The sequence below is a fragment of the Protopterus annectens genome, chromosome 4.part0, assembly GCF_019279795.1.
Source record: "Protopterus annectens isolate FY-2018-M chromosome 4.part0, PAN1.0, whole genome shotgun sequence".
NCBI classification, from domain to species: Eukaryota; Metazoa; Chordata; order Ceratodontiformes; family Protopteridae; genus Protopterus; species Protopterus annectens.
This window is the reverse complement of record NC_056733.1, coordinates 1,044,681,357-1,044,708,856: the sequence shown is the minus strand read 5'-3', so window position 1 is coordinate 1,044,708,856 and position 27,500 is coordinate 1,044,681,357. Positions and strand designations below refer to the sequence as shown.

The following is a 27,500-nucleotide window of genomic DNA, read 5'->3' as shown; positions in this document are numbered from 1 at the left end:
CATCTTTGCACACATCTAATAACTTACACTATAACCACTCCACAGACAATATTTTGAGGACCCTACCAGCTCTCTACAATGCAGTGCTTCTATCTCTGTAGAAAAGTTTCTCTTTCAGCTGTTACCCAAGACTTATTTTCTACCATACAATCCTTCCTCTGACACCCACCAAGGTTCACTATGATGATGATGATGATGATGAAAGCATATGCAGCTATCTAGCCTTAACTTGTACCATCCATTCTTCCTTCCATTCTAGTAACTATATGCTGCATTTTTAAGATATCAAAGATTCCTTCCTTTCCATGGCTATCAGAACTGCAAATTGTAAATGTAATTCTTGGAATAATGCAAGTGAAAGAAAAAATGTTAGGGGAAATATATACATAAAATTAAGGTGGTGCTATCTCAGAGAGTTTTTTTAATTATTTGTTAACTGGTTAAGTCCAGTGGACACAAGTGTCCCTTGTCAGGTGTGTCCTGGGAGCAAGATCTGATTAAGTAACTTACTCAGAGTTGCACAGTAGGGAAATGGATGTGGGGAGGGGGTTAAACCCTGTACCCTTAACTAAAGGGAGCAGCTCATTAACAACGTCGTCTTATTCACCTGTGTTATGTGAAGACTGTTTCCCAATGTCATCTTATTCACATGTGCTATGTGAAGACCGTTTCCCAATGTCATCTTATTTGCCTGTGCTATGTGAAGACCATTTCCCAACATCGTCTTATTTGCCTGTGCTATGTGAAGACCGTTTCCCGTTGTCTTATCCGCATGTGTTATGTTTAGACCATTTCCTGTCGTCTTATTCGCCTGTGTTATGTGAAGACTGTTCCCCAACGTCATCTTATTCGCCTGTGCTATGTGAAGACCATTTCCCATACACTGATGTATACATTGTGACATCACCATACAAGTGTAAGGGGTGTGAAAGGCATAACTTCCTCACACTAGGGAGCACAGAGCAAGGCAAAGCATCCTGCAAAAAAATAAATAAATAAAAGTTTAACACTAAGGATAAAGATTTACTCATATAAACTGCAATTTACTCTTGCACTTTTGACAGGCAGTTAATTGCCACTACACTCTAGCATGGAAGGACAAATGTAGCATTTCTGGAATATACTCCTGGCACTATGCATGTCATCATATCTGAGAACCGACAGCTGGCATTCTGCACATGCAAGACAAAATAACATTAGAACCAAATAAAAAATGAATAACTAAAAACCACCTTCATCTATCCATATAAGGAGACTGAGTGAAATTCGACACATTCATTGTGAAGTGAAAAGCTATGCTTAGTTTTGTTTCTTAGTTTTCTATTCTGTTGCACATCCCTTAAACAGCTTTGTCATTTTCTTATGGTAACGAATAACAGCTTACCTGGGCAAGGAATATCATCTCAGTACACACCTGTTCCCATTATGTACACAAGGCAACTAAACTAGATACATTACAAGCGTGTGATTCAGTTTAAAAAAAATACAGTTAGTGTAAGTCATTACTTGCCACTGTTTTTGGCAGCAGTAAATGGAAAAAATACTCCACGTTACGCATATAGGCTGTCGTTTGGAAAATTTTGCCCTTTGTTCTCAAGGAGACAATTACCATTCTGCATCTCTGCAAAGTGCCAAATAAGTGTGAGAAAATGTGGAAACAAATGCGACTTAAAACACTAACCTTCGTCTGCACTCATCTACTATAATGTATTCCTAAATAGTACTTTGTGTGTAAACTGAGATTATTTGTTTATTTGCTTGTCATTCATGCTTCAGTAATTTGACCTTTTTTTAAGTTGTAAGTGATCCAGTTTACTTGTTTCAGCTCTCTGGAGGAAGTTACTCACTGGCATGTTAACTAGCCAAGCATTTCCTCTTGTTATTGCTAAAAGGAAAAACACAGTTTGCCAAAAGGATATCCTTTGTTGTGCCTTAACACTAAGAACAACATGTTTGGAGTCAGGCATGGAATGAGAAAAGTGTATTAATTATTCTTGAAGCAGAAGGTGCAAGGGTCCCACATTTTACTTACTTATTTTCAGCCTGACAGGCATGCTAGGCAAACAGCTCACAGTTATGTGTGCATCCCAAGTCATAAAATGAGTTTAGGAAAATATATACTAAAATATATACTAACAAGCAGTAATTAAAGGACAATAGACACAAAACAGGCAATAATACAGTACTCCATGACAACACAACAGAATACACAGATTTTCATAAAATGTAGCAAAGGTTAAGGCTCCAATAAGAAAATTTAAAAACATAGGAAATGTAGAACTGTTCAGTCATGAGGTATGAATCAATGCAAGGCTCACAATGTGGTTATAAACAAAATGCAAAATGGAGCCGGCAGTAAGAATTGACATGGCGGGGATTTACAGGGGATGAATATGAAGGAATGAATCAGCTGGCTATGGACAATCTTAAAGGATAATTACACCCACATGTCATATTCTTCTTATCAAAAAGGGGATTGCCCTGCTAACTGTGATCCATCCCCCAAACTGCTACATGGGAAGAAAAGCGTTTTAAACTATTCCTTACTTTTCTTTTTTTCAGTTTTTGGATGATACTGTCACTTAACTGGTAAGCAGAAACTTACTTTTAGCAGATATGCAACTCATACCTACATTTTACTATAATTGCTTTATTTCTCTTTAGCACGTTCCTGAAATTTGCCCCTCAAGACCATTCCATTCATTCTAAGCCCTATCCACAAAAAAAAATACTTCCTGATAACACAGCTAAGCTATCCTCCCATCATGTATGAAGTAGTACCCATTTACTGTTGAGTATCACCTCTGCTCAAAGATGCTGTCTTCCTGGACTATGAGTTCTTCTGATGTACTTTAATATTTCTGCCATGTCAGAAGCGGACTGGAATGATGGTTAAGGCGTTTACCTCACAGACACAAAGTACAAGGTTTCTCACCATTAGTCACTCTCTGGTTATTGGCTAGGTATACAAGAGTTTGCAGACTAATTGCCTTGTATTTACCTATGGACAACTCACCCCTCCTTACTCCTACAATATTTGTGCTCGATTCCTTCAGTAGCTCTCTATAGGATTGCTTCACAAACCCTGCATCTTTTCTTTTGTCTTTAATTGCTGTCAATGCTTTCCAGATATGATGCCTTCAGAACTACTCACAGTACTACAGAGATGGTTTAACAAGCTGTAAACAGGAGCAAAACTTTTATTTGGTATTGGCTTATGCACACATGCAAGAAACATCTATCAGCAGGTAGCACTCCCAGCTGCTCAAGCTGCAGTCTTGATGACTATGGGCAGGGCATGGCTGCAGAGCTGTGCCATAAATCTGCATGTCAATAAAAAATGATTCAGTTCATGGCTGATCCTTGCTAAATGATGTGAAGGATGCCTAATGCACTTTAGTGATTCATTTGTAACGAGCAACATTCTGATAATGCAGTAGGTACACTTCAGTATGCTTTTTATCACAAAATAGCAATTACTCTGGTGTTTTACCTAACAACACAGCTGCCATCGTTTAACTGCAGTACATTAAGAATGAGCATGTCTTAATGGATTGGAATAAAAGTAGTACATTCTTTTCATAAGAACACTGACTATAAAATAAGAAAGATTCACAATTCTTCCACTGTCCTAATTTCATGCACTTGATTAAAAACGGAAAAAATAAACCCTTCTTTGCATACCTACTGCAGTTTTTGATTGCACCCAACAGAGCCTTTTACCAGGAAACTATGAAAGCAGTCCCAACTGCCTGTTTTTAGCAACTGTTAAGAATGACACTGACTGGGAAACTCAGTCATTCTAATGTCAGGTGTCCAAGCTCCCTGAAATAAAAGACCTACTACTTTGTACTTTATTGTTCTGAAAAAGGACCTGGTGCTTCATTGCTCACAACCCCTTCTGACCTTCCTAAAGAGTATGCATCAACATTGGTCCCCTTGCCAAATATTCTGGGGTTTTTTTGTTTTTTTTTTTAATACAGAAAATACAGAATGATATATTTTTTTAAATACAGAAAATAAAGAATGATGTACAGATTCTTCACAGACTGCTATACATAGAAAAGGCAGACATGACACACACTATTTGCAAAGGCACATAAATCCATATGCACTCATTTTCAGCTTTATATTGGTTGGTAACCAAACTACACATGAGCGCAAGAAGGGAACAAAGAGGAAGATTTACCTCTATTTAGGAGTCTTCTCGAGCAATAAAATAAAATTAAAAATAAAATAAATACCTATTTTTTAACAAGGTAGGCTAAACTGGACACAGAGTCCATTTTCAGGGATGAATGAGAGAGCAATGTCTAAGTGACTTGCTCAAGGTTGCACAATAGAAAAATGAAGGCTGGAGGAATCAAACCCTGTTATCACATGACCTTCAGCTCACAGCCTTCACCCTCTACCACCAACTGCCAGACAAGTAGCAATTACAACTCAAGTATTAGCATGTCTGCACAGCACCTAAAAGTGTTTTTGTTTGAGAAAGCAAATGTGACAACTCCAGAGATCATGATTAGAGGTAATACTGGTACTGCACATGAGAAAAATGTCATTGATATGTCCATATCCCTCAACTGTCCTGATTTTTGCAGAATGCCCAGATTTTTGCCTTGTATTTTTGGTCTGTTCCTCATAAAATCTGTGGTTTTCTGACAAATAATGGAGGACTGAAGACACTAAATAATGGCATACACTCAGGTTTTAGACTTCATATCCTTCAGAAATACATGCAATACAAACCATAATATTTTATCAAGATTTTAAGTTTATAAGAGCAATATTTAAAATTGGTCCCTATTTTTGGGCCTTTTCCATCCCCAATTATTTTGGGCTTTGTCTAGATTTCTAGGGTGAAGAGGTTGAGAGTTATGGATAGGTTTGAACTATCTAATTATGTATTTGGTTGCCAGGTGAGCCATAAAATATAATGGATCATTTTCATTGGTAACAAAACCCAGACATGGCATTGAAAATTATAGCACTAGTGACAGAAAGCACTACAGCATTCCACATATCTGACATATACAATACTTCATCAGTATAGTACACATATGGAAAAATAGTTACAATAAAACAAATACAACCAGCAAATCAATGTCACATGACCTAGCAAACAAAGCTCTAACAACAGGAGTGAGCCTGTCTGCAGGAGCATGTTTTAAATGCAATGATGGCTTAATAACCATCAGGCAAATGTTGAGAAGCAACTTTGCTACTTGAAAGGCATACTAAAAGATATGCTCTCAAGGCAACATTTTGAAAGTGCTTTTTCAGTTATATAGTTCACTAATGAATAAAGTGGCTGATACCAGTGCAAAAAAATGATGTACTTTTCAAGACTCCAAGGAAACAAAAACAAGGATGGAATAATGCAGCTTAGTTCTAGATATTACATGCAGGAAGTGCAAATATATGCTGGGTATTCCCTCACTGACTCCGCTGATGAAGGTTATCATAACAACCACATACATAGTCATATGGTTCACTGCATGAGATTACCTCTAATCTAGACTGCATGAGATTACCTCTAATCTGGACTTCATGTTCTATAAAGTAATGATCAATAAAACCAAAAGATAAATGCACTGAAATACAAACACTACTAAAAATCAAATTATATTAATTTTTTATATTAATATATTTCCCTCACATGAAGCATTCAATGTAACCGTTACTCTGGATGACCAACTACAAACTTAAAACTCACCATCTTCCCCTTTTTAGTTATACATTACACAAGGTTATGATCCTATCATCTATCATAACCATCTGTTAACATGTTTAAGAGATGGTTTTAAGAAATTCACCTTAGTTTATGTCCTTTCCTACATCAGAAATGTATTTAACAAACTTATACTTTTGTCAGCTTAGGGGTGTGATCAGCATGCTCCATGTATATCAATTTGCTTTATTGTCATCAATTTAACACTGACATACTATATTTAAATGAACAACTATTCTACATATGAGGTATGCAGAATCAATGCCCAAGGATCAGTAGTGCAATGCAGGTCTGAATCTGGTTTCCTCAATCTGACAAGGTTTAGCATTAGTGCTTACAATAAAGACATTAATATGGTAATACAGTGAGACAGGGGCCCAAGTTTAGCCAGCAGGCATTTTGTGTAAAAAAAATAAATAAATAAATAAATAATAATAATAATAAGCTGCTGAGGCCAAATATCATTTTTAAAAAGCATTATTTAATTAGGAAGCTTCGTCTCAAATGGTATATAGTATTTCTAGTCCAAATGAGTTAATCTGCTTAATCAGCAGACATTTGTAGTACTTCAGAATTACAATTACCCCTTAACACAAAGGCATGTTTGTGGTATTAATCATCCCTTGCTCACTGTAGACATAAAAAATATATAAAACAGATAAAATCAGACAGTTATGACCAAATTCACCTGCTGCAAAATGCAACAGAATTTGCTTTACCGCAAACAGAAAAAGACTGCATAAACAGATAAAGGGAAACATTCATTATATAATACCAACTGTTCCATGTGCATGGTGCTTGCACAATCATATACAAATGTTACTGGGTTATGGTAAACAAAAGTACAAAATAAAAACAAAAAAGGTCGAAACTTTCCAGTAACTCACCGGAAGGCTTGATAAAGCTGTAATAAAACACCCGATGCGTGTAAAATGCAAACACGTTTATTTAAGCACAAAAACACAGGCTTTTCGTCAGCAGCACAAACCAACTTCTTCAGAACAGATACAATGTCACAAAATTAGAACCCCTACTTATGTTGAAACATTATGATCACATGATCACCAAGGTATGGATTCACAAAGCCGTAGCTATGTAAACCCCACCCTGAAACAACAATAAACATTAAAAAACAAGTCCGCTCGCTCTACTAAAAAGATAGAGGATTGCATAGAAACAGTCGGCTATTTGTCTTATATTGCTCTTGTAAAACTGTTAAATTTATGATGCTTGTAATAAAAATATGAACCACTGTTGACAAAAATACAGACAGCACTTATGTTTAAAACTATCAAAAAACACAGAACATAAGTCGGCTATTTGCCTTATATTGCTCTTGTGAAACTGTTCAATTAATACTTGTAATAAAACAAACCACTGTTGACAAAAATACAGACAGCACTTATATTAAAACTGACATCAAACACAGTACATGAAAATGCCTGTCTGATTAGAAAAAGTATATTGTAATCTGTTAACTACAAGTTAAAGATTGGTCTATACACCTAGATGACCTCAGTTAAATTCAGTTATATGTAGAATAAAATACAAGATAAAATAAAAATGCATGTATCTGTGTGGAATAAATAAATCTGGTCACTGCTAGACACTATTATTATTAATACAAAACACACTAGACCAGAAACCTATGACCCTCATAACTACCTACACTAATAACCATTATGACAATAATGAGGTTGAGAATGATGTTTCCCTATAACCTCTACAACTATGCAAACCAAAAGGGGGTGGAAAGAATGTTTTCTAATTAGTGAGTAATTACATTGTGAACTACTACGTGCCAAACAAGAAATATATTTGGACACTGATACATCCATACAATATTGTCATCTGTTTAACCTTTGGAGTTTTAATAGGCATAAAACAGATGACATGCCGTTTATGCCAGGAATATAGCAGGCATCTAACCTTGGCTCCAATGTCAATTCTCTACTTTCCAAAATAAGTGACTCTAGACCTCCCCTACCATCTGATTTTATTTGGTCAATTACTGAGAACAGAAACTCATGTTTGGGATTGTCTGCTATATGTTTCACCAAAGCGTTCTCCAATTTGCCCTTTCTTATGACATACAGGTGTTCATATATGTGCTCTTGTAATTTCCTGTCTGTTTTACCAACATGAAAGGCCGGACAGAGGGAACACTTGGCCAAATAAACTACTTGAGCACTGGTACAATTGTACCTACCTAATGCACCATATTTGGTACCTCTTATTTCAAATTTGGAGCCCGTCTTAATATTGCTGCAGTAATGGCACCTTACACTTGTACATGCCGTCCCTACAATTGGAGACCCTAGGTTTCTTCTCTAGTATAATTTTGAGGTTGTAACCCCTTTTGAAAACTATCCTTGGGAATTCTATCAACTTGTTCCAGATGGAAACGTCCTGTATGACCAAGTTCCAGTTTTTCAGGATGATGGAAATAATCTCCTTTGCATCCATACTAAATGTCAATATAAAACTATTGGACATAGATGTTCCCGAATCTAGCTTAGCGTTATGATATTCCTGGGGTACTCTAGTTTGATTAAAAATGGGTAAATAAAAACCCTTTTCCCTCTTTATCTGTACTTCTCTCAAGAGATCAGAAATAAGACCCTCAGGGTAACCTCTACTAAGGAAAAGGCTTCCCATTAAGTTACATTCCTCCAAGAAGTTGTCTCTAGACACCATCTTAGCTGCTCTAACTAGTTGCCCTTTGATGATAGACCTCTTCTGTGAGAAGGGATGACAAAGTACAGTTTTGTACCTACCATAAATGTAGATGTCCGAATTGGATAGCATCTGCAGTCATAACAACTGGGTTGTCCTGTCGTCAGGCAGCCCTTCAGTCGGCCGGATTCCAAAGTCCGGGTCCGGCTTCGGCTGATGTCGCACTTCACCCGACGTCATCTCTGTTGGTCTTCGGGTATAAAAGCATCAGCCGACGCCATTTTCTTCAGTGTTTCTTGCCCCAGATGCCAGAAGCCCTATAGAAGGCTAAAATTTTGGATAGATGCCAATGTTTCCAAAAGATAGAGGTAAACACAAAAATAAGCATGTATGTACATAAATACAAACAAATACACCATGAAAGAAATCCCCCCACTAGCTAGCTATTAGAAGGGTAAACACCCTAGGAGTACCACAGAGGGAAGGAGCGAGGGTAATCCTGACTGCAGATGCTATCCAATTCGGACATCTACATTTATGGTAGGTACAAAACTGTACTATGTCCTTCATGGATGCATCTGCAGTCATAACAACTGGGTAGAATACCATAGCCAACTAGGGAGGAGGATAAAAGTAGATTATGGTGTGTTTAGGATCCCTTGCAGAACAGCAGTGGCAAACCCTGCTCGGGATCTGGAATATAGAGGTAAATTATAATGCTTGGCAAATGTATGCACGGAGGTCCAAGTAGCCGCCTCAATAATGTCTTTGGTAGCCACTCCTCGTAAGAAGGCTGTGGTAGTGGCTGTTGCCCTTGTAGAATGAGGTCTTATGTTCTGTGGAATTGGTTTTCCATGGAAGGAGTAACAGAATCGTATGCAATTTCCTATCCATTTGGAGATTGTCTGTTTGGAAATAGCTTTTCCTTCCCTTCCTGTTGCATAGGCTACGAAAAGTTGGTCAGTCTTTCTGCTATTTTTGTTCTGTCCAAGTAGTAGCGTAGCTGTCTATGTACATCCAAGGTATGCAGTATTCTTTCCCTCTGTTTTGTGGGTTGGGAAAGAAGGTAGGTAGGTGGATTGCTTGGTTTAAAGACACTCTGGATACCACCTTAGGCATAAATGTAGGATTAGTCCTCATGGACACTCTATCTTGGTGGAAGATTAGAAAGGGTTGCACTGCCATTAAGGCCTGTAGTTCTGAAACCCTCCTTGCTGAAGTAATTGCCAGTAGGAAAGCAGTTTTCCATGACAGGTGTTGTAGGTCTGCTGTTGCTGCTGGTTCAAAAGGTGATAGTGTCAATTTTTCTAGCACAAAGTTCAAGTCCCAAGCTGGCAATGGTGGTTTCCTTGGAGGTTTTACATTCTTGATTCCTCTGAGGAACTGCCTGAGCAAAGGGTGTGAAAAACAGGTGGATCAAAGCTGTATTCTGCTGAAATAGCTGATGCATGAATCTTGATGGAGGAGTAGGACAGGCCTGAATGAAGTAGTTCGGCCAGATACTCCAGAATGTTAGGCATATCTATGTTTGATACATCTTTTCCTCTTTCAGAACTCCAAATGACAAACCTTTTCCATTTCCCAGCATAATTCCTTCTAGTTGAAGGCCTGCGTGCTTCAAGAATAATGTCTTTAACTCTTTGTGAAAGTTCTGTATTAGCAGCTGCTATGTGATGTTCCATGCAGTCAGTTGCAGCGTTTTTAGGTTTGGATGCATGGTGCTGAAGTTGTTCTGAGTTAGCATCAAAGGCATCAGGGGTATTGGCCACATATTGTTCCGAGACATGTTCCTCAGCAGTGGGTGCCAATGCTGTCTTGGCCAGTTTGGAGCTATCAGGATTATCCTTGGACGTTCCTCCTTGATTTTTAGTAGTACTTTGTGTATCAAGGGAAGAGGTGGGAATGCATATGCTGTTAGGCCTTTCCAGCTGAAGGAGAGCGAGTCCACTTTCCATGCTAGTGGGTGGAATGTCCTTGTGCAGAATTTTTTGAGCTGGTGATTGAAAGGTGATGCGAATAGATCTATCTGAGGCATTCCCCATTTCTTCGAGATGGTCTTGAAGATATCCGGGTGCAGCTGCCATTCGTGGGCATCCGATGTGGTCCTGCTTAACATATCTGCTAGAGAGTTTTCTTTTCCTGGCACAAATATTGCCTGTAACTGGATGTTGTAGCTGAGTGCCAGGGTCCACAGCTCCAAAGTCATTCTGCATAGGGGGTAAGAATGAGTGCCTCCCCGTTTGTTGATGTACCACATGACTGTGGTGTTGTCTGTCCTTATCATCAAGTGGTCCTCCTTGAGAAATGGTCTGAACTTTGGATTGCCAGTTTTACTGCCAGCATTTCTTTTAGGTTGATGTGCAGGTGAAGTTGGTCCTGTGTCCACAATCCTTGCACGCATTTGTCCAGCATATGCGCCCCCCATCCTAGGTCTGAAGCATCTGTTGTGATGGTCTGGCTTGCTTGACCCTTGCGAAAGGGCAGGCCTGGGTTTGACTGGCATGCCTGAGCCCACCATAGGAACTCCTGTTTTAAGCATGGTATTAGTGGGATTTCCGTTTCTAGGCTGTGTCTGTGTTGGGACCATAAATTCTTTAGGTACCACTGTAGTTTTCTCATATGTAGTCTGGCAAATGGAACCAAGATTATGCATGATGCCATGAAACCCAAGGCCTGCAGTACCTTTCTTGCTGTTAACTTGTTCAGTTTTGTTAGTGCCAAGAAGTAAAGAGGGAGTTCTCTTTGTTTTTCTGTAGTTAGGAATGCCATTTGTCTTACTGTGTCCAATTCCGCTCCCAGGAAAGTCCTTGTCTGGGATGGTATCAGTCTTGACTTTTGTAAATTGACTGTGTATCCCAGTGCTTGAAGCAAGTAAATGACCCTTTGTAAATCTGTTGTCAGCTTGCTTTTGTTGTCTCCTTGTATCAGGCAGTCGTCCAGGTATGGATAAATTTGAATTCCTGTAGTCTGCAATGGGCGATTACTGATGCCAGGCATTTTGTGAATACTCTGGGCGCAGTAGATAAGCCAAAGGGCAATGCTGAGAATTGATAGTGCTCTGATCCTGCAAGAAATCTGAGGTATCTTCTGCAGATTGGTCGAATGGGGACGTGCAGGTATGCCTCCTTGAGATCTAGAGTTACCAGCCAACACTCCTTGCCCAGCATGGGAAGAAGTTGCTGTAGGGTCAGCATTTTGAATTTTGGGACAATGATGTAAGTATTCAGGGTGGACAGGTCTAGAATTGGTCTCCAACTTTTTCCTTTCTTGGAACTAGGAATAGTCTGGAGTAGAACCCCTTTCCTTGCTCTGCTGTTGGCACTTTCTCCACAGCTCTCATGTTTGCTAACTCCATTATCTGTTGTAGAGCCTCTGTCTTTTGATTTGGAGGTAGATTTGGCATTCCTCTTTTGTCTGGTAAAGTGTGGAAGTGGAACCGGTAACCTTGATCTATGGTTCGTAAAATCCACTTGTCCTTTGTTATGTGGTGCCAGTTTTTTGAAAATAAGGTTAGCTTTCCGCCTAGAGGAGCTGCTATTTGTTCCCTGGTAGGCGGGTTTAGGATTAAGTCACTGTGGCTGTGTTGATGTAGTGGCAGGTGTTGAGTCTGTGCCTCTGTTGTTACCTTGCCACTGTCGTCCTCTGTAGGCACCTCCTCTGGATTGGTTTCTGCCTCTGGAACGTCTATTCCTGCCCCTTTGAGGTCTTGTGGAGTCAGGAAAGGACCAATTTTTGGCAGGCCAGTTCCTGCTAAACCTGCAAGAAATCTTTAACTGTCTGGACTGATTTTGCCTTTTCTTCCATTTTCTTCATAACCTGCTGGGCAGGTGTACCAAACAAACTTGTTTTATCCATAGGAGCATCTAGCAATTTAGATTTAACATGATCCGGTAAAGCTTGCTCCTTTAGCCATGCATGCCTTCTAATTACAGTGCCAGTCATGGCTGATCTAAATGAAGCCTCCAGTGCATCATAGCCACATTTTAAAGAGTGGTTACTAACTTGCTGTATGTTATTTACCATTTCTAATACATATTTCTTATCAAGAGATTCATCAGTGGCTAGCTTTTAGTTAACTGATCAAGCATAAACTCTTGGTATTGTATCATGTGAAACTGACAGTTTAAAGCTCTAGCTGAGAGAGTGGCTGAAGTGTAAACCTTTTACCCCATCTGTCTAATGACCTTGCTTCCCTTTCAGAAGGAACAGGGTTTTAGCTATGGTCATGCTACTGCCTTGGGACCCTGGGAAATAGTTTCGGGTCTGCAAGAGGGGCCTTGTAAAGGTGGTGATGAGTATCTGGCACCCTGTAAAATCTGTCTGGTTTGGCAGGGGCTGGGGTAAAGAATCTGGAGCGGAGCAGACATCATTGAAAGCATCATCCACCACAGAGAGAACAGGAGGTATAGCTAAGGGCCTGTGCTGTGGAAGGTGCAAAAGGTCCTAAGTCTTTTCCTGGAGTCTGAAAAATCCTGTTGCTGCCATTGGAACTGTTCTCGCATGGCATGCAAGGTTTCCCCAAAGGAGAATTCTTCTGGTGGGGAAGCAGCTGGAATGGATTCTTCAGCATCAGAATCTTCAAAATTGGAGAAAGGAGCCTCTGGCTGGTCAGTTATGTCTGATTCATCAGCAGAATCATCAGAGGACACTGGCTCATGGGGCTCTGCCCTAGGTCTCTTCTCTGGGGGCTGAGAGGCCCTGTCTGGGTGAGATTGAGATCCTCTAATTAATGAAATTAAATCTTCTGCCAAAGTAAGCATTTGAGAACTGGAAGAGGGCCTGGTTGAGGGGTTTAACAGGCACTGTTTTAGTAGTCTTGGCTGCTTTAGCCCTGGCGAAGGCCTTAATGGACATGGCTGCTGGAGGCCTAGCAGCACCACGTGCTGGGGTAGAGACATCCAAGGGAATGGTGTCTGATAAGTCAGTGGTAAGCACCGTAGTGGGTAAAATTTCTGAGGCCGATTCAAGAGTGTTAGCAGGGACCTCAGTTGTAGAAGTAGATTCAGCTGTATTTTGATCAGTTTTCTCGGTTTCGCCGAAACCGAGACACTCGCGTTTGCTTAACCATGGTTTCGCCGAAACCGCGGACCGCGAGTGTCGGTCTTTTCTTTGTTTTTGGCAGAATGCGAGTCGGAGGATCCGACGGCATAATGTACGCAAAATCAGAACCGAAAACTGTTCTGCAAACTCCGACCGACGCCTAAGCCGCTCGGTTGAAAGAAGCACAGGACGAACAGGCTACTACGCCGTGGGCTGGGCCTAAGCAAGGCAGGCAGTAAGAGTGGAAATCTTTATGAGGTATTTGTTTCCCACAGGTTAAACAATTATTAACTTTTTCTGACATCGGCTGAGGCAAGAAAGAGTCCCCAATGGGGTACTTAGCTTTAGAAGTCTTCGAAGTAGTATTCGGTAGAAGTAATCTCTGGATCCGACCGACCGGCACTTGCGAACAGCTTCTGCTTGCGCCACGGCAAGAAAGACTGAAGAAAATGGCGTCGGCTGATGCTTTTATACCCGAAGACCAACAGAGATGACGTCGGGTGAAGTGCGACATCAGCCGAAGCCGGACCCGGACTTTGGAATCCGGCCGACTGAAGGGCTGCCTGACGACAGGACAACCCAGTTGTTATGACTGCAGATGCGTCCATGAAGGACATCTGCTAAACTGTACATAACTATTGGAAAAGGATTCCTTCCAATATATATTGGCTATGTAGCAACCATTCTCCTTGTCTTTCATTAAGTCCACATCCAAATATGCAATCCTATCCAGAGCAAAACTGGAGGTAAACTTAAGAAATTCTGTAGAAGAGTTGAAAAAATTCTACAAGCAAATCTGCTACCTCCTCATCTCCTTTCAGGATGATAAATATATCATCCAGGAAACATGTGTACATTGATACCCTATCTTGGACAAAGGAATTAAATAATACATTCTCTCTTTCCCAATAGGCCATGACCAAATTTGCCACGCTAGCTCCACATGGAGACCCCATGGGGACACCTATCAACTGGAGAAATATCTGTTGTTGAATGTCACGTAATTGCAAGACAAAATAATGATTAGCAATTCACTGACCAGTTGAATTTCTTCAGCTGGGGCTTTTTTAATGATCATCACAGCTGGAATCCAGTCTAAGGTTACTGAATGGGGAATAGAGTAATACAAATCCTTCACATCTATGGTCAAAAAATGACTGCCTGCACTGTAAGGAACTTGGTTAACCCTGGATAGAAAAGACCAAGAGTCCTTAGATATTTGAGGCTCACTCACCACGTATTTCTTCAAAATAGTGTCCACCACTTTGCACTAGCGTAGGTAATACTACCTCTGTCACTAACCAACGGACGTATGGGTGGATCTATGGGATTCTTGTGAATTTTGATAGTTTTAAACATAAGTGCTGTCTGTATTTTTTTGACAGTGGTTAAAATTTTTATTACAAGCATCATAAATTTAACAGTTTCACAAGAGCAATACAAGACAAATAGCCAACTGTTTCTATGTAATCCTCTATCTTTTTAGTAGAGCGAGCGGACTTGTTTTTTAATGTTTATTATTGTTTCAGGGTGGGTTTTACATAGCTACGGCTTTGTGAATCCATACCTTGGTGATCATGTGATCATAATGTTTCAACATAAGTAGGGGTTCTAATTTTGTGACGTTGTATCCGTTCTGAAGAAGTTGGTTTGTGCTACCGATGAAAAGCTTGTGTTTTTGTGCTTAAATAAACGTGTTTGCATTTTACAGGCATCGGGTGTTTTATTACAGCTTTACCAAGCCTTCCAGTGGGTTATTGGAGAGTTTCCACCTTTTTTGTTTTTATTCAATTTAATTCAGTTTTAAAGTTTGCAAACAAAAGTACTACTCAACAATTGGGCTCCATCACCAACAGTAATACTAAATAAAATGGATCTTCGATGAGTCTTGAAATGTTTCTTTTGAAATACCAAGACTCTTATTGTGTTAACTGTATAAGATCACCTTATTCAAAGTATTCTTAACATTGTATAATAGTATGTGATGTTGAGTTACTTCTGTTCTGTGCATATACTGTAAATATGTGAAATAAAGATCTTTGTAAAAAAGTAAATTAAATGGATCTTCGATAAGTGTGGGCTTGGGTCACTGGCTGATCCGATGAGTAAGCATCTTTCTTCTGATTTGTTGCATTGCACATGTGCAGGGAACACTCATTGCAAAGCTCAGGGTTCACATAAAGGCACATGTAAGTACATTATAAGGAATACAGAGAGTTTGTGTAGATGAAAATAAGAAGAAAGTTTAGATGGGAAAACGTGTATAAAGGAGTAAGAAAAAGAAACATTCAAAAAGCTCTACAGAAACCAGACAACAAAATAATAGGTAAAACAATGCATGACAGCAACGTGGCTTTGTTTACAGATACATGTTATGTCCAGTGATGCAATCTGCTCAGGTTTAATTACAATCAGTAGTGTAGAACTCCAGGACAGCAGGACATTTTTGTTCTGTAAATTTGTCCCAATCATGCCTCTGAATCAATACAGCTGCTTCTGCTTTTATGTAAGGCATTTGCAGAGATGGGAAGATTTGAAAGCGAATCCTTTTCCAGTGAACCCAGAGCACAATTTAAGTGTCTGTGGGTTTTTATTCCAAAGTATTAATTTCCTCTAATTAACATCAGTGCAGTATTACCGCTGAAACAAGCTGTAAAATCATACCGCAGTTGTCTTATTTGTTATGATGTAGGAATATACTCTAAACCCATCTTAACATTTAGTTACCTTTTAACTACCTCTGTGAATACTTTCTGGTGGAAATTAAAAAAAAAAAAAACCTAAACACTAATTTATAAAATCCAAAGAATAACTAGTGAAGGGGACCTCCACCTCGTTAGAAATATGGACAGATTTGAAACATCTTAATCAAACAAATAAAAGTAACTTTGTGAATATAAAACAATCTTAATCAGCAGTTGCAATGGCATCACCCACAACAGCATAATTCATAGCATTTAGTATGCACCTATACCAAGATTCATTCTTCAATGTATTTTGCAAAACAAGCCAAAGGCGAATATCTCACCAGCTGAGTATTACATACAAACCAACAGCGATATGCCTCAAGGCAGCATCAAAGCTACCCATGTGGATGCACTATCATTACGTCTTAGCATCGTACCCACTTTACCTGTACATTCTCCTCTGTTATCTCGATCTCTGCATTGTAGATGTAATCAATTAGTTTACCCAGTGTGTGCCTGTCCACATCTTTTATTTCAACTTTTTTGGCTTTGCTTTCGGCCATTTCTCCTGGAATCAAATTAACAAAAAGTTTTGGATTGTTAATGCGGCTATTCAAACTAAATATGTCACAAGAAAAATATGTGTTATTGCAATTACAAATTAATGTGTTTCCATACAGTTTGCCCAATAACCAGCCCTGGTATAAAAGCAAGATACTTGTTACAAGTTTCAAAATAATAATAAAAAAGCTGTAACTTCTGACATCACGCAATATCTCTGATCTCTTCCATCCTGCAAGAGGGTTCATAAAAGAAACATTTTAAGATAAGTATTCATCATGCCTCTTAACCTCTTAGAGCAAAAATATCTGGACAAAGACCAGCAATGGGGGACAAATGTGGAGATGCTGGTGCTGACAAACTTAGAAAGGTCACAGAATAACAGGTTTTGCGTTAACATCAATTTTCTGAATGGTATGAATTATGAAACTCAAATGTCTGTCATTATTTCCTGACTTCAACCCTCAGTGATGTACTAACAATTTGACAGAAAACCACAACTTTATGAGAAAAAGACCCGAAATGTAAGGTAAAAATATGGAGTGTCTGCAAAAATCTGTACAGTTGAGAGATTTATTCCTAGATCTAGTCAGGTTCACACGAGATTATACAGGCACAGAAGCAGTACATTAAGAGTAAATCTAACTAGTAACTGCAGTGATTTATATGAGTTTAAACTACAAAGTTTTCCCACGGCCAGACTGACAAAACGTCATAATGTTAAATTTATAGAAAAAGGCTGCACATTACTGTTCTATTATTTTTATATACACCCTTACTTATGAGGAAATTTAGCTAATGTAACTGGTGGAATTCAAAACATATTTTTTATTTCTCTCAAGTCAATGCAGGTTTAACAACGTTATGCATTCACATCAAGTTAGATAAAAAGCTGTCTAAAAAGGGGAATGTAATCTTTTACTGTTGCCTGTTAAGGGGAATTCCCAGAGCATCTGTGTTAGCCATCTTTATACTCAATTAATGATTCAATTTATATATAAAGGTGACTTGAAATTATATATAAAAATGTGTATTCCTGGGTGTCCATGGATTACCATTTAAAATGCAGCGAACGGAGGCCAAATATAGATAATTGCCATACTTCACTTTTCAACATAAAAGTAGTAGAAACAGCTTTATTATTAATCTTGAACCATCATGCTGGGATGCTTTTTTATGTTGCATTTTGTTCACTCTAATATTAACTAGGTGTAACATACTTCAGTTAAAGGAAATGTGGAACAAGTAATATGCAGCAAATGAATTAATGATATAATGAAAACTGTAGATGACAAGTTTCTGCTCATGTTTATAACAATTGTCTGATAAAGCAGCCATGAATTCATAGGTAAACACTACACAACCAGCCTAAAGACCATTACAAGCCTAGGTAATAACCAGACCATGACTAGAGGTAAGAATCAAACCCTGTACTTTGTATTTTTAAATTAAAAACTTTAACCATTATGCCAACCACCTTAGCATTAATAATGTGGCATTGATTCATGATATGGTTAATAGTACGTTAAAATTAAAAACCCATGAAACGTGATCATGAAAGTTGCTGCACAGGTAAGAGATGGAATTTATTAAGCTTAAATAATCTGTTTTAAGGCATCTATCTAATGTATCACCAGTTATTTAACTATTTTGATTCTGTATGGAGATATTAATACATTTTATGAAAAGACTAATATTAAAGGATGGATCATGTTTTGTTTAACTGGAGAAGTTTGCAATCCTTAAAGGGATTACTAGTGAGTGAGTCATATGGTACAGATTTTGAGCTGTATCTCATTTTACAGAAGATCTCTTCAACTGTGCGACAGTCTGGTACTGTGTGAGGATAAGGACTTAGGTGAAGAGAAATTCCCAGTCCTTCCCCTCCTAGATAAGGAGCACTGTGGACATATTGGGAAGAGGAGTGCGAGGTATAAAATATGGAAGTTGTGCTACATTTGTTTCAAGAATTAAGATTAAGAACAGAGGCTACACTGTGTTAGAAATTAATTTTTTTGAAGTTGGTGGACTTTCAGAAATGCTCCAAGTAATACAACGTGTGCCGTAACTCTGTTGATTATTCTCACTGGTTGGTCTGCATACATGGTAGACAGAAACAAGCATACATTATAGCCTACTAGGCTGAATGAACTTAAAATATTACACTGGAGTGAGTGAGTGAGTGGGTGAGTGGGTGAGTGGGTGAGTGGGTGGGTGGGTGAGTGGGTGAGTGGGTGAGTGGGTGAGTGGGTGAGTGGGTGAGTGGGTGGGTGGGTGGGTGGGTGGGTGAGTGGGTGGGTGAGGTATGATTAGATGCTGTTATTTATGAGAGCCTGTGGGTGTTCCCTTAACTACAGTGTGGTGGTGACTTAGAGCCACCTGTGAGGGGTATTTTTTTTTACATGTCTAAAGGAAGCTTACAGTAGGCAAGAATATATAACAAAGACTTCACAAACTATGGTAATAAGGATGGGAACCCAGAGAGATGTTTGGAAGGATGAGGAGTTAGGAGGAGGTTATTTGGACAAAGGTGCACTTACAGGACATCTCACTTTTTCTGTACAGGTAGAACTTGTAAAAGGCTTAAATAAAAACCTTGACTAATCTAATTGATTTATTTTGCTATGACTACATTGGAAGCAGCTGTGAATCAGTAGGTTCTCATCCACACTACAATGAAGACAATGGAAAACAGTTAACAAACCTCTCTGTCTTGTTTATAGCAGCTGCTGAGCTCCTGATATCAGCAGAACTAATGACCAGTCTAAAACTGACAGCAGTACTTGAAAAGGTGAACTACAGATTTCTCTACATCTGTGCTATGTCATGCAGGCAGGACACATTACTCTGAAAAGTATGTGAAGCTTAAACAAAGTCTTTGAGTGTTTCCTTCCTTTGATTCCAAGACAAGGACATGAAAGTTTATAAAGTATAAGCAGGAGTATGGTACCTACACAATACTGGAACCATTTTGTAGTGAAAAATGCAAGCTGAGGGTGAGTTAAACTGTAGGAGAAGGTGGAGTTTTCTCTTAAACTATATGTATCTTTCACATTAGGTTAGTCAAATGTCGAACTGCCTTCACAATATTTAAAGAAACTAATCACTACATCACAGTTCATTTGACTAACCCATACAAACATTTTAATCATTTACCACACGAGTCTCATAAATCGCAGGATATTACACTTTTCTCATTACCTGTGAACATTGCACAAAAATACGGACTGCAGGCAGCCAAGACAATCCGGTGGGCTTCAATCTCTGTGTCTTCAGCAACAATTATCACATCACAGAGCAAGTGTTTGCTGCAGGAAAAAGATAACACAGAAACAAAGTGAGCAAGTGAAGGACAGTAGACGTGACTAGGATTTTAATCAAAATCTAGATATAACTAGTACTGGGCTACAAGTGGAACCGTTTATTTCTCTCTGTGAAACCCAACAGTATAATCATGTCCAGTGACAACAAGCTAATCTTTAAGACCTAGTAAAATTGATACTGGACATTTTATTCCTCACTGAATCACTTTAATTTGCCCATCAAGTTCACATGTAAAAAAAATCAAATGGTAAAAAACAAGAAACTTAAATCTTAACCTGTTGTTGTTTAGGAGAGTCTAACCTTTCGTGACTTCAAGAACATTAGTGCACCAGTCTCATCTGTCAAAAACTGCTTCAAAGGGAGAGTGTCAAGATTTGCTGCTACTGTCTTTGTTTTGGTTTATCTGTCAGGTCATGTGATCCTAATATTTACATTCAAGCTGCTCTGACTCTGAGCTCAGGTTTCAGTACACTGGGGGATGGGTACATCTTACTTCCAGAAAGCCTAACAGTTTCCTGTGTGTGTTGCTTTTATTTACAGCCCATACTGACAGGGGAACTTCTCTTTGAAATGTAGAGAAGTAGTGCTTATAAGGCTTACTGTTGTTTTTTCATTGTGTAATGTTTATACTTTCATTTGGCATGCACATATCTTCTTCATTACTTTCAGCAGCTATGCAAAAATGCATGGCTTTGCTCATGTCCTTCACCAGGTTAATCAAATGAATCCTTATTTTTTTAAATGTAATAACATAGGTGCCACAATTCTCTGATACTGTCTTGCTGCACTATTTTACAAAATTGAACATTTCTTGCCTCTTTTACCTATACCTCACAGTGCTGTTATCACTATACAGACCCTAACTTTTTTTTCTTCTTTTTGCTTCTTCCTTATCCATGCTCCTCACTTTATTAATAAAGACATAACATTTCTACTTCACTTTCCCTCTCCTAAAAATCCCCTCCTCTCAACTTTGCACAATAAGATATGTATACTAAGTACATGTGAATACACAAAAAACTAAGTAAATCTCGAGCAGAATCAGAGTGATATGAATCATATTTTGGTTAAGATCTGTAGTCTCATCTATATGTTCTCCTTAGTAATGTCTAATCTCTGTAATTAATATGCTACTATGTTTCATGTAGTATATCTACAATGTATGTACTAGCCATTATTCTATTTACTTCCTTGTATATGAAAACGATTAAAACTGACTCTGAACCTTTTCTCCCTGTGCATCCCCTGTATATGGGATTCCACCCAGTCATACTTTCAGATTCAACAAATGTCAAATACATGCATAAACACATACATACATAAGTAACTAGATACATTACAGAATACCCTTGCTGTATGTGTTTTGTGCTAAAAGTAATAAATACACTGGTTTCATTTTATAATCCAGTCCAGAATGATGTTCACTTATAGTTCTAACTGCTCATTGAGGTTCTTTTTCCATACATGTCCAGACTAGCACCCTGGTCATACTGCATATGTCAATTTGTTTGGTTGCCGAATCATTCCTGAAGTGACTGCTCAGTTGCATATTTTTTGCCTATTTTACTTAGATGTTAAACAGACCAGTTAATTCCTATGTACATATTATTCATTTGAGAATGATTAGTCTTACTGTTGCAATGGCGTAAGGAAGGTAACACAACCGGAATGTCACAGACTTTTTAGTCAGCACAGTACAGAATTACAAGGCACACATATGTCCCTGTCAGCTTGTTGCTGTGGTGGGTTCTACTGGTTTTAGTAATTCTCTAAAGGCCCAATTATGGTGATACCTCTCAGCCTATTAGTTTCAGAAATCTACATAAGCCTTACACTTTTGGTGTAACCACTTCCCCAAAATAAGGTCAATTTTTCAATACTGCCCTTATGAATAGAAATGGTTGTCTGAAGCAACTAGCATGAAAATACAATCTATGTAATTATTTAGCATCTTCTGTCCTCTTGGATTTACATGCAGAGCACATTTATGATGAATACCTCAAAAATACGGGTCATCACTCTGGACTTTCTGGAATACAAGACCCTTGCGCTGTATTATGTCTCATACAGGCTTTTATAGGGGAGATCTATGTCTGGCCTACAGGGCATTGTCAGACCCCACTCTGATGAATTTCCTGCATATCGACAAAATACGCAGTACCAGAATTGCATGTTCGAAACACTTAAAGCTTGCCTATGATATAAATAGTACCTGCTGCTGAGATAGGTATGTATCCCAGAGACTACTCCATCTATGGATCAGGCTCCACATCCATGTGAAGCCCAGTTCTTCCCTAACCCAATTCATGAGCAACTTGTAAAATTTATTTCTTTATTTCTAGTTAGATTACTGTTGAAGTTGATTGCCCCCACAGAGCCCATTTTAAGTGTGGGCCCGGGGGGGAAAGCTCCATGAAACACATTACAGTAAAGATAGCAGTCTAATAAAATTAACACTAGATATCAAATAATACAAAGTGTTAGCACCATTGCCCATAGTGTAAAAATATTGTGCAGACAAATTTTAACAAATTCACACAGTACAAGTGAAACGCTGTTTACAAGATTTACAGAGTGTGAGACAATTGCATGGGAAACCACAAATTCATCCATCGTTTGGCACTTATGTCTCTAATGGATACAGGTAACCTGTAAATGGTTCATCTACCAGGACCATGCTTACACTTATCAAGGTTAACAGAACTTGTCAGAGATTTGGGATGCATGGCTAAGTTTAAAAAGGCACCTCATCCATGGCTTTGGTGACAGTTTTGAAGAAGTCAGACTAGTTTAACAGGCATGATATGCCTTTGCTATAAACCAGACTGTGTGGGGTCAAGTGTTTGGAGGTTGCCAATGTCCTTGTTTATAAGGTCCATGACAAAATGCATTCCACGGCCTTGCAGATTATAATTAGGCCGGTGTGCCTATAATTGCCTAGGTCAGTGTACGTTTCACCTTTGTGTAGAGGGATGACAGTGGCTGTCTACCATTTGGCTGGGATGAAGCCAGTACTCAGGCTTTGGTTGAATAGAGTCTTGAATGGAGCATAGAGCTCATGCCTGAGTTCATGTAGGATGCAGCCAGGGATGTTGTTGGGTCCCCTGAAGATTGTATTTTCTGCCTTTGAAATGGCATTAAAGAAAATCTACCTAGTGATGAGTGGAGGGGGGCAGGTGCCATGGATGTCCTTATTTAATGATGGGGGTGGGGGGGTGTAGTTTTCAGTAAAACTGTTTGACACCCGGTTTGCTAAGTCAACATCATTTGTGTATGTGGTGTTCTTGACCACCAGTTCAGAGCGGATTTGGGTGTTACCTTTGCAATTGCGGACATACATAAAGAATGCCTTGTGATTGTCCTTAGTGGATGTGGCCAATTTGAACTTGGTTAGCCTAGAGGATTTCACCAGTAGATGACTTCCCAAAGGATACGGTTATGTATTTCTTGGCATTCAGTTTTAGGCCATGGATTTTACACCTGTTAGTTGTCTGTGCCAACCTTTCTTGGAAAACACTAGTTTTTGGAAAACACTAGCTTTTGTAGGGGATTCTATGACTGCTCCTAATTTGCAATAGTCTGCACATTTGGTCAACCAGAGGCCCTTGTCATTAAATATGCACATATCTCTGCCATGTTTGTATATCACACTATCTACTTGTTTCATGGGAAAACATGATCAAAGTAAAAATGCAAACAAGCTCAAGATTTGCTTATTACTGTACAGGTTATGGACCACACATGATGGCATTCTGTTTAGTTTGTAGATGACTGGAAGTCTCCAACAAGTGTAATGACTTAAAATTGTAATCCTGTTTCTTTACAATGCTGTTATGTTTCATTTCTTTATGCTGTTATCTGTTGGCAATTCTTTAACAATATGCTTATTAAACTTACTTGCATCTATGATCTCAGACAAGCTTACCTGATGGTCATTAAAGCATTGCTACTTAAACACAGAGCAACAGGCACTTTGAGTAATAGCATAAATCAACAGTACAAAAATATGCCAGAAACCAGACCATACTCCAAAATCAAAGACAGATGAAAAGCCAATAGAGCACTTGTGTCTACCTTGATGGGGGATATGCACATTTACACTGCATAACTGCTCCTTGCTTTGCTTGGACACATCCAGAGTCACTAGATAGGGGAGTGGGTGCAACAAGTAGGTCACAATTTGAAATGCCTCTGGCTGACTGTGATGGCACTGACACATTTGTCATACCTCTCAACCTCAGAGCAAGAAATCTGGACAAAGCCATACATATAAGTGGGACAAAGGCCCAAAAATAAGGAAAATTTTTAAATATCACTCATAAACTTAGAAAGATAATAGAATAGTAGGTCTTGCATTAGTATGAATTTTCTGAAGGTTATGAAATCTGAAACTCAAATGTCTGTCATTATTTTCTAACTTCAGTCTTTAATGATTTGTCACTAATTTGCCAAAAAAAACACAATTTTATATAAAATGGACCAAAAATGTGATGCAAAAATATAAAATAGCCACACAATACAGCTGAGAATCTGTCAAAGAAGGAACACCTCAATATTAGTACTGTTAACTTGAGCAGCTGATAAAATAAAAGCATCTACATGCATTTCTGAAATAAAAGTAATCTAAAACTCTGATTATTACAGTTATTTCTTAATTGTAAACCCTCCATGTTTTCGTCCAAAATTGCTATTTTGCAGAGGGGTTATTAGGGGGAAGAGCAACATTTTGAGCCAAAATCAGGGACAGTTGAGAGGTTTGGCTAGGCCTAATTCTATAAAGCAATTTATTTGCATGTACCTCTCAACCTGTTAATGCAATAAATCTGGACAAGGCCAAATATATTGGGGGAACATATAAACAGTACTAAAAATTGCTCTTGTATAAACTGAGACAGTTGATAGAACAGCAGGTCTTACTTTAGCATGCATTTTTCTGAAGGTTATGAAGTCTGAAACTCAGTGTGTCATTATTTAGTGACTTAATTCCTAAATGATTTGCCAGAAAACCACAAATTTTATGAGGAACAAACCAAAAATAAGAAGCAAAAATCTATTCATTCTTTGAAAATCTGGACAGTTGGGAAGTATAGTTCAGCTGGGCCTGTCTGAGTTTGCCGCCCTTCCCCCTCACAAAATCATGGTCGAATGGAGCCTCTGCAGCCATTCCAATGATCCATTACTTGGCTATTTCACTCCATTTACCATAAACACTAATGTGCATACTGATTTACTTCTATGATGATTTGAACTTCATTTGAAAGTTTTATTTTGCATTTTACAGCACAAACACTAAGACATCTGCTAAACAAACTTGGCATTAAAACTTCTCTGCCCTTGAAACTCACATTCATTGAAACAACATTGAAACCCACATTCAAAGAAAATACATTTTACCAGTGGCAGATAAAAATTAATTCTGGGCTGTTTTCAAATCATAGGCCCCTTGCATATGAAACATACATGTGCTCTTTGATACACCTTCCTATTGCTTTGAACATTTTTCCAGTAAACAATGAAACAAAACTGCCCAATTCAGAACATTTCCATCATAAAGTCTACTCAAACGTCTACAGTCCACTATTATCAGTAAATATGCACAATTCTACAGTCCACCATTATCAGTAAATATGCAAAATCTCTGAAGTAGTAAAAAGTCATCTAAATAATTCCACGTTAAATAAATCTGTAATGAAGAGGTTGCTGCTAGCAATCACCTTTATATTTCATCAAAAATAAAGTGTCTGATGCCCTGAGGAATAAATTGCCTAAATTACATTAAAAATAAGCTAGTAATATTGCAATAGGAAATGGATGGCAAACTGATAACAGGCTCATAGTTAGTATCTTAACTTTCAATGGCAGCATTCACCTTATGGGAGTAGAACCAACAACCTTCTGCATCAAAAGCAAGTACACAACCTGTTGTGCTATTAGCACTAACTAAACTTCTTCCCTGCAGCTCTCAGCTCCTTCTAAAATCTACTCAATACTCAACTGCATCTCAACTTTGCAGCACAAGAAATCTGGAAAAAGCCAAATTTATTGGGGGGGTGAAAAGCCCAAAAACCAGGGACACATTAAACATTGCTTGTATAATCTTGGAAAGTTGCTAGAATAAAATGCTGTGTTACCACCATACATTTTACTGCCAAGGTCCCTGTGCAGTCAGCAACATACCACTATGCCAAATCACCTGCTTTGTGAAAGATACCACCATACATTTTACAGACAAGGTCCTGTGCAAAACAGTCGAGCAACATACCACTATGCCAAATCAGCTGTTTTGTGAAGACAGGAAGACTGAAACTTAAATGGCTATCATTTAATGAATTCAGTTCTCACCATAGCTGTCAACCTCTTAGCACAAAACACCTGGACAAACCCAGTAATGAGGGAATACAGCCCTCAAACATATTCAGTGAATTCAGTTCTTGCCATAGCTGTCAACCTTAGCACAAAAAACCTGGACAAAGCCAATAACAGGGTATTACAGTCCCAAAAATACGGACAAATTTCAAATATTCATCTTATAAACTTAGAAAATTGCTATAATAAAAGGTTGTGTTACTATATATTTGTTGCGAGAATAAAAAGTTGTTTTACTATGTATTCTCTGAAGAATATGAAGTCTGAAATTCAAATGCCTGTCAATTTTACTTCTGATGAACAAAACAATTTTCAGCAGAGGCCCAGGAGAAATACTGCAGACACGTCTTTGTAAAATGGCAGGACACCAGAGCAAATCCACACAAACACAGAGATAAGATGCAGACTCCACACAGAAGGCACCCAGCCAAGAATCAAACCAGAAAACCTATAGCTGTGTGAGGCAACAATACTGCCACTGCACCATCAAATATGTAGGAATTAAACATTCAGAAACCTGAAGTCTGAAATTCAAATGCCTGTCAATTTTATTTAACATGTGTTAATCAGGACAGTCTGACTTGGAACAAAAAACAATTTTCAGCAGAGGCCCAGGAAGAAATAATGCAGACATGTCTTTGTAACATGGGAGGACACAAAAGCAAACCCACACAAACACAGGGAGAAGATACAGACCCCACAGAAGGCACCCCAGCCAAGAATCAAACCTGAGAACCTGCAGCTGTGAGGCAACAATGCTACCACTGCACCATCAAATATCAAAGCAAACACACAAACCACAGGAAAAGATAACAGATCACAAGAAGGAAAGCCAAGAATCAAATGGTGTGGTGTGAGGAACAATGCTACCAGTGCAACATCAAATAGCAAACCCACACAAACACAGGGAGAAGATAACAGACCCCACAAAAAAGGAACACAAGAATCAAACACACATGCAGCTGTGAGGCAACAATGCTACCACACCATCAAATCAAACCCACACAAACACAGGAGAAGATAACAGGACAAAGAAGGAACCCCAGCCAAGAATCAAATGAGTGCACTTTAGGCAACAATACATGTCAAATATTAAGCATTGCAACATTTAAATC

General features: G+C 38.6%; 1 protein-coding gene across 3 annotated transcripts in view; it reads right to left on the bottom strand.

The window, feature by feature from the left end:
- The window catches only part of KLHL3 (kelch like family member 3), a 940,384-nt gene that overhangs the window by 533,081 nt on the left and 379,803 nt on the right, over positions 1-27,500 (bottom strand). Inside the window, exons 1-3 of one of the 3 annotated variants that reach the window (XM_044068980.1) lie at positions 20,320-20,397; positions 19,897-20,003; positions 16,581-16,702 (exon numbers count right to left, since the gene is read on the bottom strand). In XM_044068980.1, coding sequence (XP_043924915.1) covers positions 16,581-16,702; positions 19,897-19,906 — 132 coding nt within the window. In that variant the 5' untranslated portion in view covers positions 19,907-20,003; positions 20,320-20,397. Of the gene's footprint in view, positions 1-16,580; positions 16,703-19,896; positions 20,004-20,294; positions 20,398-27,500 lie in introns of those variants that run through there. The other 2 variants (XM_044068979.1, XM_044068978.1) reach the window with 2 other exon arrangements.